Below are 11819 nucleotides of genomic sequence, written 5' to 3'. Positions count from 1 at the left end.
CCTAGCAGCTTCCGGGGACATCTCCAGGACTCAAGACCCACGGTGCAGCCTGGTGCAGGTTGGGGACCCCCGGGCCTGCCGGCAGGGATGTGGGTGGGGAAAGCAAGCCCCTGGGGTCCAGCCCCTGCCTTCCCCACACTACTTGGCGCAGAGCCAGGTCTGCAGTTCCCGCTCCTCAACACTCCCCACCCACGCCCACCAGCGTCCAGTCTCAAGCCCTGGCTGGGTGTCCACAGGCCTCAGACTGGGTCCACAACTCTTCTACAGGGGCGGATCCAGGCTGGGCCTGACCAACCCCCTCCAGCTCAGGCCTCAGCAGCGTGACTGGCCACTACACCTGCCCCCGGGCCCCTCCCACTCCGCTGTACCTGCCGCCTCCAGCACCCTCCTCACCTGGAGGGGGTGCTGCAAATAGTTTTCCTCTGTTTTCTTTTTCCTTCACTTCCAAAAAAAAAAAAAAAAACAAAAAGTAAAGGCTTCAAGGAGTCGCAGAAAGGGGGGGCACTTGCGAGTGAGGTGTCCTCCACCGGCTCTGGGGGCTGCCGGCCTGCACACCCCCCAGGGTAGGGGTCTCAGGCGGAGCACATCCAGCCACCTCTGGAGGTGGGGGCGGCGGCCCAGGCCCGTGCTGCTGCCCTCCCCAGCAAGGGGGGAGAGCAGTGGGGTCCCTCCTGGAGCGGGCTCAGGCTCCAGGTCCCAGCAGGTGTAGCTCGGCAGCTAGTTGGTGGCGTTCATCCTCCCGCCAGTGCTGGCAGTGGTGGGGAAGAGGGGCGGCGGGGGCGGCAGGTGCGGCGGGGGCGGCAGGGTCTGGGGCAGCCCGGGGAGCAGGGGCAGCGCGTGCGCCTGAGGCTGGGCGGGGGGCAGGCCTGGGGCGGGGGGCGGGCCGTCGCCGGCCAGCGGGTGGCTGACGCGGAAGCATTTCTCCTTGTGGGCCTTGAGCATGTTGGAGAAGCGGAAGCGCTGGCCGCACACGTCGCAAGGGTACGGCTTCTCGCCGGTGTGCGTGCGCCGGTGCCGCTTCATGTTGGGCCGGCTGGTGAAGCTCTTGCCGCAGATCTCGCAGATGTACGGCTTCTCCCCTGGGGGGGCGGGGAGGGCGTCGCTGGAGGGTCGCCACACCGCAGCCCGGGGCCAGCCTCCCTACCCCACGGAACCATAGTAGGGTCCAGTCCTGGCACTCAGACCCCCTCCCCCGCCCCGGGCCATCTTGTGCCAGCCTTATCCAACCTTCGGAGGCAGGAAGGATGGCACCGAGCCTCAGACAAAAGGGTAAACTAAGGCCCGGAGTTGGGAAGGGGTGTGGCCAAGGCCATCCCAGGCCTCGTGGGCAGGGCTGAGAAGGGGTCCCAGGCCTGGCATGGAGCCCCTCCCACCAGGCAGCCGCACCTGTGTGGGTCTTCATGTGCTCATCAAAGTACTGCTTCATGTTGAAGTCCTTGCCACACCACTGGCACATGAACTGCTTGTGGCCAATGTGGATGCTCATGTGTGACCGCAGCTGGTACTTGTACTGGAAGCGCTCGTTGCAGTTCTGGGGGTGGGGTGGGGTGGGGTCGGGGGTGAGGCACAGGAGGCGAGGCCACCAGCACACAGGGCCCAGGCAGGGAATGGGGTCGGGAGATGGGCAAAGGCCACACAGTGGAGGCCTGAGGGCTCCTCACCCCTCTTGCTCATTGGAAGCCCCCTCCCCATCGCCACCTGCAGCTCTGCTGTCTCCGTCTCTGATCTCTCCCCTGAGGTACCCCCAATCCACCTCTCCAGAAAATCTGCCGCGTGGCTCCAGCCCACGCAGACTTCCCACCTTGAATGTGTGGGGCCCGGGTTAGGGGTATGGGAGGCAGAGGGTGGGCCTCTCTCTTTCTGGACCCTGCACTCCACTTCCCCACCCCTCTAGTTTTTAAGCAGCTGCTGTCCCTCATCCCTGCCCTTCCCAAGTGGCCCCTCAGACAGGCCAAAGAGGAGATGGGAGCTCACCTCACATCTGAATGGCTTCTCCCCGGAGTGCTGCAGTGAGTGCACCTTGAGGGACATGCTGCGCTTGAAGGACTTCCCGCAGGTTTCACAGGTGAAGGGCATGTCCTTGGTGTGGGCTACGGGTTGGGCACCATGGCCGTCATGTCTTGGAGTCCTGCCTGAGTACCCCTACGTTGGGCCCAGACCCCACCTCCTTGAGCAGCCCTGTGCCACAACCCTCCTTGGGGACCACCTTGTACTCTGTCCCAGGACCTGGGCTGATTCCCAGGAGCGGCCGGACCCCTTCCCTCCAGGGCTGGGTCTTCCTGTCTGCACTGAAGGTCTGGCTCAGACAAGCACAGAGGCCCTTGTGGTTGGTTAGCCCCTGGCCAAGGGAAACAGCCAAGGCTTCCCTGCCCCCAAAGCTTCAAGGAGGACGGAAGGATGGGGGGGGGGGGGCGCGGGGGGGGGGGGGGAAGGGCCTCAGCTTGAATCCTGGCCCAACCACTGGCTTCCCGTTTCTCTGTGCCTCGCTTCCTCTTCCATAAAAATGGACTAATAGTGGCACTGAGCTCCAAGGGTGAGGGGCTTTGTAGGGGATGGCATGCATAAAGCCCCAGCTCAGTCCAGAGGAAGTTAGCAGTGCTCCCCCCAGAACCCGTGGATAGGTGAGAACAACAAACTCTTCAAGGAATATCTGGGAGGAGGCAACTGGAGACAGAGAGAGTCCCCCTCTGAGCTCACAGACCAGTCCTGGGTTACCCAACATGCTCCTGGCCAAGTCCTAGACCCAGCATCCCAGCTACCTGTCACTTCACACTAGAGGGCGCCCGGCACTGTCCCACAGAGAAAGGGAGTAGGGCCTGGCCAGGGGCCCAATGTCCACCTTGACCACCCCTTCCTCGAGCCCCAGACCCCGAGTGGGCAAGGAAGGAATAGCCCTAGGGACACAAGACTTCCTGCCAGGCCCACCTAGAGGGGTGGGCAGCCTTTCCTGAGGCAGTGGGGTGGCCAACACACACTTGGGGGGGGCCTCCTTACTGTGTCCAGGCGTGACCCCTGGGGGGAGGTTGCATTCAGAGAAGCCTGAAGCTCTGTGAGGGCCAAAAGGTGAGAAAGAATCAGAGGTACAGCTGCCATCAAACTGAGACAGGGCCTGTGCCAGCCCATATGGCACTTTGTATAATTTAGGAAAAGGTGCTCTTTTCCCTGGGTGGGCACAAGCTCATGCCAGGATGCACAGCCTGGTTAGCAGTGTGCCAGCTCAAATCCAGTTCCCACCTGCCATCTTGTTCAGGCACCCTTGTGCAGTGTGCAGCCTACCCAACCGCACAAGGCAGCCCTGGTCCCAGAGCCTGTCCAGTCACACCTGCCACTGCAAACAGCCTCTCAGCTGAGAGGGGCCTTCTCACCCCTTCACATTGCTCTTGGATGTGAAGTCTTTTCTGTTCACCTGGATAGAGAGTCCTGCCCAGTACCGCCAGCAGCTAGCCCATCTCTGTCCTCAGGCTTCACCCCCCCCATTGACCCAGACTTACCAACCATGTGCTTTCGCACATGGGCCATGGTATAGAACTTCTTCTCACAGATCTCACATGAGAACTTCTTCTCTGCGTACCCATGCACAATCTTGTTGTGCTCATGGAGGGACCAGAGCTTCTTGAAAGCTTTGCCACACGTCACACACTGTAGGATGAGAAGACTGTAAGCCCTGGGCCCTGAGCCAGGATCTTATGACCTTGGACAAGCTGCTGCCCCTCTCTGGCCTCAGTTGCAGAATAGGAGGGGAGTATGGTCCCCAAGGTCCCTGCCACCCTCTGTTGCCTGAAGCAGCAGGGGAAGGCAGCAGTGATAAGGCTCCAACTCTGCCAGCCCCTGTTATCTTGATGTCCAAGGACCAGCTAGAACTGATGTTGTAGAGTTGGGGATGGTAACTCCCTAAATACTTATCCGCCCACGTACCCAGGGCTGAGGCCTGGGGCCCTCCTTCATCCTTGGGCTTAACTAGAGTTGGGGGTCACCTCTTCCAGAAGTCCCCCTGCTGTGCCCATTTCTACAAGGCCTTCCCAAGGCCTCATGCTCTCTCTACAGAGGGCTGTGGCTGAAGGGCCACATCAGGTGTGGACGCTATACACACAGTTCATGGAGAAGCCCCTCAGATGATCAGCAGATTATCACTGCTGCCTCCCCTGCGGGGACCCATGCCATGACACCATGGAGATTCCTAAGGGAATAGGCTGAAAGGGGTTGGCTGAGGAGAACTGCAGGAGGTCCCAGGTCCCTTAAGGCAACAGAGGGTGGTGGGGACCTTGGGGCCTTAGTCCCTTGTCCTGGCCACCTCTGCAGGACACCCCCAGAGAGCTGAAGACTATGCCAGGGTCTGGGCAGAAATTGGGTCAGGATGCCCAGGTCAGATGGGGCACAAGCTTCTCTGCCTTTCAGGAGGGAGGCTCAGGTATGCGGCAGGTGGAGAGTCAAAGGGCAGCCCAGCAGGCAGGCAAGTGGGAACAGGTACACGAGGGTGGAGCAGGTTACCAGGTAACTCCCAGGTAACACTTTCTCCACATGGTGATGCAATTAGCAATTAGCTCAGGCAATTAGCAGCCGCCTACTCTCCACCTTTCCCCCCTTCTCCTGGGCCAGAAAAGGTACAAACCACCTGTGGGGAGCCTGGCTGGCTTTGTGCCGCCCCTACTCTGAGAAGCTAGGCTGGCACAAATGGACTCAGGCTGGCCCACGGCCTGGCAGCCAGCCCAGCTTCCCTGCTCAGCCCCAACAGCCTCTGCTCTTCCCAAAGTTCTCGTCCAGTCCCTTTTCCCCAGGGCCAGGCCAGCTGGCATCTCCCAAGAGCTGAATGCAGGGGCTGGCTCCTGCTGAGCTGCCCCCTACTCTATACAGGGTCTTTGTGGGAAGTGGAAAATAGCACCCCTTCTGGGCAAACCCCTTCACCCTTCATGTGTATTTTTGTTGCAGTGCACAACCTGTGAAAGTATACACGGTGGCCCTGCTGGCCTTCCTGCAGCTGGAGGGATTTGTTAAAACACTGTCTGACTCATCCCTCCCCAGAGCTGGCTAGCCCCTGGCCTCATCTGCTCAGACAATTCAATGCTCTCATCCTCTTGGAGACCCCTTTGTTCCTCTCGCCAAGGGTACCGTTTGTTCCAGTCCTCTTTGCACATCTCTCCACGTGCTAAAGCCCAGCTCTATCCACCTCTTCCAGGAAGTTCTCCTTGATGTTATCCCCTGAGCTCTCACCACCCTGATGACAGCTCGGGACTGGGCTGGCCTGACTGTCTAGGGGCTAGGTCTAGGCAACGTGGTCGGCAAGACACTGGGTGACCGGAACCCAGGTCGGGCCTGGCCCCGCACCCCCAAAGGCTCACCTGGATGTTGCGCTCGCAGTCCGTCTGCCGGTGCAGCAGCAGCTCACTCTCTAGCAGGAAGCGCTTGCCGCACTGGTCACAGATCTGCATGCGGCTGTGGGTCACATTCATGTGTTTCTCCAGGTACCAGCGGTTGTTGAAAACTCGTGGGCACTTCTGGCACGGGTGGTGCTGCTTCTCCTCCAGCTTCACCTTGGCCCCCAGCCCATCAGTGGCTGGAGGCCCTCGGGCTGGTGCAGAGGCCACTCTGGGGGACAGCTTGGGTCGCTTCCCACCACGTGGCCCAGCCTCCTCAGGCTCAGAGGTGCCTTGGCGCCGGGCATTCTCCCGGGACCGCGTGGCCATGCGACTGTGGGGAGGGGGGTCAGCACGGCTGCCCCGGCGCCCGGGTGGCCCCTGCATGCCGCCAGCTTCCCCCTCCTCCCCTTCCTCCTCCTCAGAGCTCTCTTGATCCTGCTCACTGGGCCCTTCCTCCTCCTCCTCTTCTTCCTCCTCCTCCTGCTCACTGTGCCCTTCCTCCTCCTCCTCTTCCTCTTCTCCCTGACTGCCACCCTCTTCCTCCTCCTCCTCCTCTCCTCCACTGCCACCACCCTCCTCTTCCTCATCCTCTTCTTCTTCCTCCTCCTCCTCATCCTCTGAGTGTCTCTGCAGCCCATCCTCCCGGCCCAGCACCATGGTGGCCGGGCTCGTCCCAGGGCCTGGCTTCCCCTCGGGCCCCGTGGACACGTGCAGTGTCTGGTTGTTGAGGTTCACCTCCACAATGATCTGGGACTGCTCCTGGTGGCTGTAGGTGCCAGAACCCCCAAGCTCTTCCTCCAACTCCTCCCCACCCTCCAGCTTACACAAGCTGGCCGGGGGCCTGCCGGCCTCCTCTACAGCACCCTCCTTCTCCTCCTTGAAGAAGGGCTGGGCTGGCCCAATGGTGGCAGGCACTGTGCCGCCAGCGGTCCCTGCCCCGTCCTCAACGCGCACTGAGTAGGGGTCAGGGCCCTCACGGGCATAGATCTTGGGCAGGCCAGGGGTGTCCGCCTCCTGCTTGATGTCACAGTAGTAGGGTGGCGCAGCTGGGGTGCAGCTGGCAGCTGGCTGGGCCAGGGCCACAGTGCCGGGACCCGGTGGGCCTAGGGAGCGGGCGTCCAGCAGTTCCTGGCAGGACGCGGCAATGTCGGCCATCTGCAGCAACGAGGCGGCACTGAGCACCTCGTGGACGTTGGCTGCGTTGACCAGCAGCTTGGACGTGTAGATGAAGTTGAGGATCTGCTGCAGGCCACCAGGCGCCAGCGCTTCCAGGGACAGCTCCACACGCTGCAGCTGCTTGTTCTGGGTGAAGAGCGAGTGGAAGAACTGGCTGTAGGCAGCAAGCACGCCCTTGTGTGCTGGGAAGACGCTGCGCTGGGGCACCAGCACCAGGTCCACGTCGCAGAGGTCGGGCTGGAAGAGGCGCTGCTCGTTCAGGCGGCCCATCAAGCAGGCGAAGTGCAGCGCCACGTCCTCCACCAGCGAGAACTCAGCCGCCGGTGAGTCAGTTGTCTTCTCAACCAGCAACTGTGGGGGCAGAGGACATAGGAGAGGGTCAAGGCCAGTGGGCCCCCCTGCACCCTTCAGCCCACCCGTGAGGCAGCCCCCCATTCCCCGCTCCGCTTAACAGGAAAGGAGCTGGAGCTCAGGCAAGGAAGCGGAGGACCAGGCTTCAGGTCCCAGCCAGATGCCCGCGGGGCTCACACTCCACTCGTGACCTTTTCAGGCTGAAGATCAGCTCCTGGGTCAGTCACTTAACTTTTCTGGGTCTCCAGCTCTTCCCCTGTAAAAAGGGAAGAGTCATCCTGGGAAGGGAAGGGGAAGGAAGAGGGACCATGGTGACCAACCATCTGGTTCAGCAGGGGCCTGGGGGTTTTCCGGGGTGCAGGACCAGGTGGTCACCCCAGCAGGGACACAGGCATGCCTTCAGCATTCCTCAGCCCTAGGGATTGTCTCCCACATACTCACTCACACATACCAACAAAACAAACCTCACTGCCCGGCCTCTGGCTGCTACAACTGGGGGGCAGGGGCAGCACCTGTGGGGACCCCTCACCTCACCAGCAGTGAGGCGGCTGCAGAAGTAGGAACTTGCAAAGAAATCCAGGCCCAGGGCCTGTAACTTCTCCCCAGCCCAGTCCGGCTGTGCCCAAGGAGGCTGGTGGGATCCAGTCAGCCCCCCATCACTCGGCCAGAGCTTGGGCCAGGCTGCTCCCATCCCTGCCTGCAGCCTCAGGCTTGGCCCCCAGCTGCTCCCCCGACACAGGGCGCTGCGGGGGTGGAAGGACACAGCTGTGTTACCTGTCTCCCATGCCTGCGGGCAGGAGGCCCCCAAGGCCTGCCCCAGACCCTTTTTCCTCTAGACCCCCAGGCCCCAGGTCAGCAATAGTTCAGGCCCAGAGGCTCTGGGATGGCCCCGTCTTGGAGGCTATACCACCTGGGGCCCCTGGAGCCCTGGGGAGGCCCTCAAAGTCTGACAGATCAGAGTCCAGGCCTGTGGCCACATACGGCACCTGTGAATTACCCAGTTACCCAGATTAGGAGCCAACTCAGTCACCCCTGGCTCCACACAGTAGCCTCCCCAAAAGGCGGGCAGCACAGACAGGCAGCCTGCCCAGTCCCCTGCATGGGGCCCAGCGCACTGCACATGTTAATTACTATCCACCGACCACCTTCCTGGCTGCATCAACCCTGCTGGTTCCAAGTTCTGGCTCTCCTCAGAGCCAGCCTGGCGGTGTCAGACTTTCTACGTTTGGGAGGTACCTTGTCTCATGGCCATAAAACCATCAGGTCCCCCAACGCCACACTGGAGGCCCTGGGAGAACCTCGGCCCTGTCCATCACATCCTTCCATGGCCCGGGCAGCAGTGGGTGGGCCCAGACTGGGTGGGGTGGTGGTGTTTAAGTTCAACTCCGCAGTCACCTGAATGAGAACCTGTCCTGGGCCTTAGGATGAGCCTCACTGAGCCACCAGAACAACCTGCTTCTAGACCTGCCCTGGATCCTTCCCTCCACATCTCGTGGCCAGGGCAGCACACACCCTGTGCCCACCCAAATTCCCTTCCAGCCAGGTCCCTGGCCATGGATACCATCTCCCTTGAGTCCTCCCACCACACTGCTTCCCCCAGCCAAGATGCCTCTCATCTGCCCCTCTGTTCCGAAGCTGCTGGCCTGTCCAGGCCTGGCCAATCTAACTGGGACGTGGCACTAAGCCCCTCCCACCTCCCTCCTCTGACTCATTCTGATTCATCATTTGGGACCAACCTCTACTGCGCAGATGGAGAAACTGAGGCTCAGAATGGGAGGGTCCCCCTGTCCAGAGCCCCTGGACTCGCAGCTCTGCGAAGGCTACCCCTTCCTTGCTGGACTGGACACCATTCCACATGGCTGGATTTCTTAGCCTTTAGTGACTTAAAAAGGAGAAACTCTCCCACCCAGGGACCCCTGTGCTTCCGCAGGCCCCGACATTACTTCCTCTACCCGCTGCCTTCTCTCCAGAGCCACCGTACCTACAAGTCAGTGAGGGGTCAGGGTACAACTTGGGTTGTAACAGGGGTTCCTTAGGGCCTCCCGGGGCCAGACGGTAGCAGGAGAAGTGCCCTGGATAAGGCAGGCTAAAGCCAGGATAAAGCCTGGATAAAGCCAGGCCTGTTGGGAGCATCTACCCCAGGCCACAGGGTCTCAGACCTGTCTTCTCTCCCTTTATGGAACATCCTCCAGTGCCCACCTGTGCCCACCTGCCATGGGGAAGGGCAACCTTCCCATATGCGGTTCGGCCTGCAGGGCCTAAGTGAGGCCTGGCTTCGGCCCTCTGGCCTCAGCAGGGGAGGAAGGCAGAGCTACCTCAGAGGCTCCGTTCCCAAGGCAGTACCCCCAGCCACGCCAGCACCATCCTTGGGCCCTTGGGGAGCCCAAGAACCTCATGACCAGGTACCCTGACTGGACTCCCTTGACAGGGCACACAGATGCTGCCCGTGTCCATGGCTGGCAGCCCCTCAGCAGAGTACAGCTGTCCCCTGGCCCAGCCTCTCCCGTGCAGTGCCCACCAGCTGTGCTGGCCTCCCCAGCCAGATGTGCCAGTTCCCTGAAGATGTGGATGACCCTCCCCATCTGGCTGTGCCAGCTGCAGCCACACACCCCGTGCCCAATTCCAGGCCACCCCAGCCTCGCTAAGACGCAGGACCAGGGGGTGGTCAGGCACTCTTGTCGCCAAGGGGTTTCATGCTCTCAAACCCTGCCCTCAAGTCAGGCTGGGGGCTGGCCAGGTGCCGGGGACACCTGCCAAGGTTGCTTACCCGTCAGAGCCTTCTACACCTGAGGGGTCCCTTGCCTCACTGCCACAAAGCCTCCCTGGAAGGCCTCATGCTGCAACGGGGGAGTCCATCTGTGCCCCCGTGACTCCCACACCAATCTTTCTTCACTGGGCAGCAGTGGGTGGGCCTAGACTGAGCAAGGGTGCACGGGCTCATGACCTCTAGGCTCCTCCTTTTGGGGAGGGGGTGTCTATGCCAGTCTCCTCTGCGCTTATATCTCCCCTCCTTCCCCGGGGAATAGACCAAGAGACGGCAGGGGACCGGCCCAAGGTCACACAGGAGTTTGTACCGAGGCTGCAGGTGCCCCCCGCCCTTGGCCCAGGCCATCCCAAATCCCCAGGCAGGGCGGCTCCGGCGCCCACGTGGCCCAAGGCCCAGGCGGGAATTCGATTCCCCCTTCCCCCCCATCACCCAGCCCGAGGGCGGCGCCGTCCCGGGCGCAAGGGAGCGCCCCCCTCAGCTCGTGCCTAGCAAGACCTCAGCTTCTCGCGCCGGCACCCTCACCCCAGGAATTCAACCCTCTCCCCACTGAGAGCCGCGCCGAGCACCGCAGTCCCGGCCCGCGGGGACCCCGCAGATGGGGTTGGGAGACCGGGGGAGGGGGAAGATCCCTGCACCCCCTACAGCCGAGCCCGTGGGCAGTGCGCTTGGAAGGGCAGAGCTGGCAGGTGGGCGGATAAGCGGGGGGACAGGCAGGGCCCTGCGTACCATGGTGCCGTGGCGCTGGGGGCTCACAGGGCCCCGCGGGATCGCGCTGCCCCCGGCGGCCGGGCCGGGGCCGCTCCATGAAGCGCCGCGCTGGGGGCCGCCCCCGCGCAGGGCCCCGCGACCATGGCCCCCGGGGGCGCGGCCGGGCGGGCGGAGGCGCAGGGCCGCGGCGAGTCCAGCGCCGAGCAGCTGCGGCCCCAGAGCCTCCGGCGCGGCGGGCGGGGGGCGCGGGGCGCCGATTGGAGCCCGCGCGTCAGCTGGGGCCGCCGTCTGGACGCTTAAAGGGCCAGGCCGCCCTGCGTGCCGGCGGGGGGCGCGGACACGCGTGGTGTGTGCCGTCTCGGTGCAACCCGCCCTGCCACAGCCTGCCGGGCCCCCCCAGCCAGTCCTTACTGCTCACATCCCTGCAGATGGACCCCGGCCCCGGCTCCTGCGCTAAGCCTCTTTCTGCCGGGAAGTTCGTCCCGGAGTCAAACCTCGGTGCCCTCCAGCTGCGCCACGGAGAGGGGCCGGGGTAGGAGGCTGCCATGAACTCAGGAAGCTGGGCGCGCTGGGCCCCCAACCCGATGCAGAAAAAGGCTTCTATCCGCTCCCCTGAGCAATGCCACGCTGAGGGACAGAACCCCGCACCCCAGCGACAACCCAGCGACGCTCACCAGCCCCATCCTTTGGCCTGGGCTGCTCTGACCTGGGGGTGAGTCTGGGGTCCTCAACTGGTCTGCCCCGCCCCCATCCCTATCCCAGGGCGGCTCAGGGCTCATTTTGCTGTGTGCCTCCAGGACTTGGCTCCCGTGGACTCATACCTACCTGGTGGCCTCAGGTTGCACAGGTCCGCCCAAGGCAGGAGATGTAAGACCCTGGACCACAGCTGCAGTGACCAAATCCTTTAAGGTGACTGGCCCAGGACCAGAGGAGTGGAGCCTAATGGCCCCGGCCCTGCTAGCCGTGTGCCCTGACCGCTGCTGAGTGGCCCCCTTACTCAGCCTCTGCTGGGGAGAAGCAGCCAGGCTTGTGGAATGCTGCTCTGGCATGGACACCCGTGGGGGCAGGGGGCTGGCTGTGCTGGCAGGAGGCTGCAAAGGAACGCTGCCAGGCTAAGCAGGCAGCAGGGTGGGGACCATAGGGCACTGGGCCTGGCAGGGTCCGCGTGGTGACTGGGCCACAGGAGGCCTCTGTAGGCCTCTCATGTGACCCATGTCATCATTCAGATGCCTTTTTGCGTCCCCCGCCCCTACCCCAGCCTGACTGCTGCCCTATCCTGGGTCACTCTCACATTGTCCCCACCCTGATACTTCTCACACATGTGCACTTGTGTTTACCTACAAGCCCGTGCCCAGCTGCATCAGTATCCCCTGGGTATGCCACCTTATTCATGAGTGGACAGGAACTCTGGGCTTTGCTCAGGGTGACTTGGTTCTGGGTGCCAGGAGAGGAAATGGAGTAAA

At 62.6% G+C, this 11819-nt stretch overlaps 1 protein-coding gene across 1 annotated transcript; it reads right to left on the bottom strand.

The window, feature by feature from the left end:
* Positions 1-717: 717 nt before the first annotated feature.
* On the bottom strand, positions 718-10489 carry ZBTB47 (zinc finger and BTB domain containing 47). The gene is made up of 6 exons (XM_069473493.1): positions 10375-10489; positions 5337-6881; positions 3492-3639; positions 1975-2090; positions 1387-1531; positions 718-1079 (listed from the first exon to the last, which is right to left on the bottom strand). Exons 1-6 carry the CDS (start codon positions 10375-10377, stop codon positions 718-720), a joined length of 2319 nt encoding a protein of 772 aa, XP_069329594.1. The 5' UTR covers positions 10378-10489.
* Positions 10490-11819: the final 1330 nt, after the last annotated feature.

Source organism: Eulemur rufifrons, chromosome 7, assembly GCF_041146395.1.
Source record: "Eulemur rufifrons isolate Redbay chromosome 7, OSU_ERuf_1, whole genome shotgun sequence".
NCBI lineage: Eukaryota > Metazoa > Chordata > Mammalia > Primates > Lemuridae > Eulemur > Eulemur rufifrons.
The sequence above is the reverse complement of the archived record's forward strand: the minus strand, read 5'-3'. Positions and strand labels throughout refer to the sequence as shown.

Bases quoted from the DNA above. Each gene is read 5' to 3' on its own strand.
- ZBTB47 (XM_069473493.1), bottom strand. The intron at 1,532-1,974 runs GTGAGCTCCCAT...CCCCACCCCCAG, and splicing joins AGAAGCCATTCAGATGTGAG to AACTGCAACGAGCGCTTCCA. The intron at 1,080-1,386 runs GTGCGGCTGCCT...CCGCCCCCCCAG, and splicing joins GCACATGAAGACCCACACAG to GGGAGAAGCCGTACATCTGC.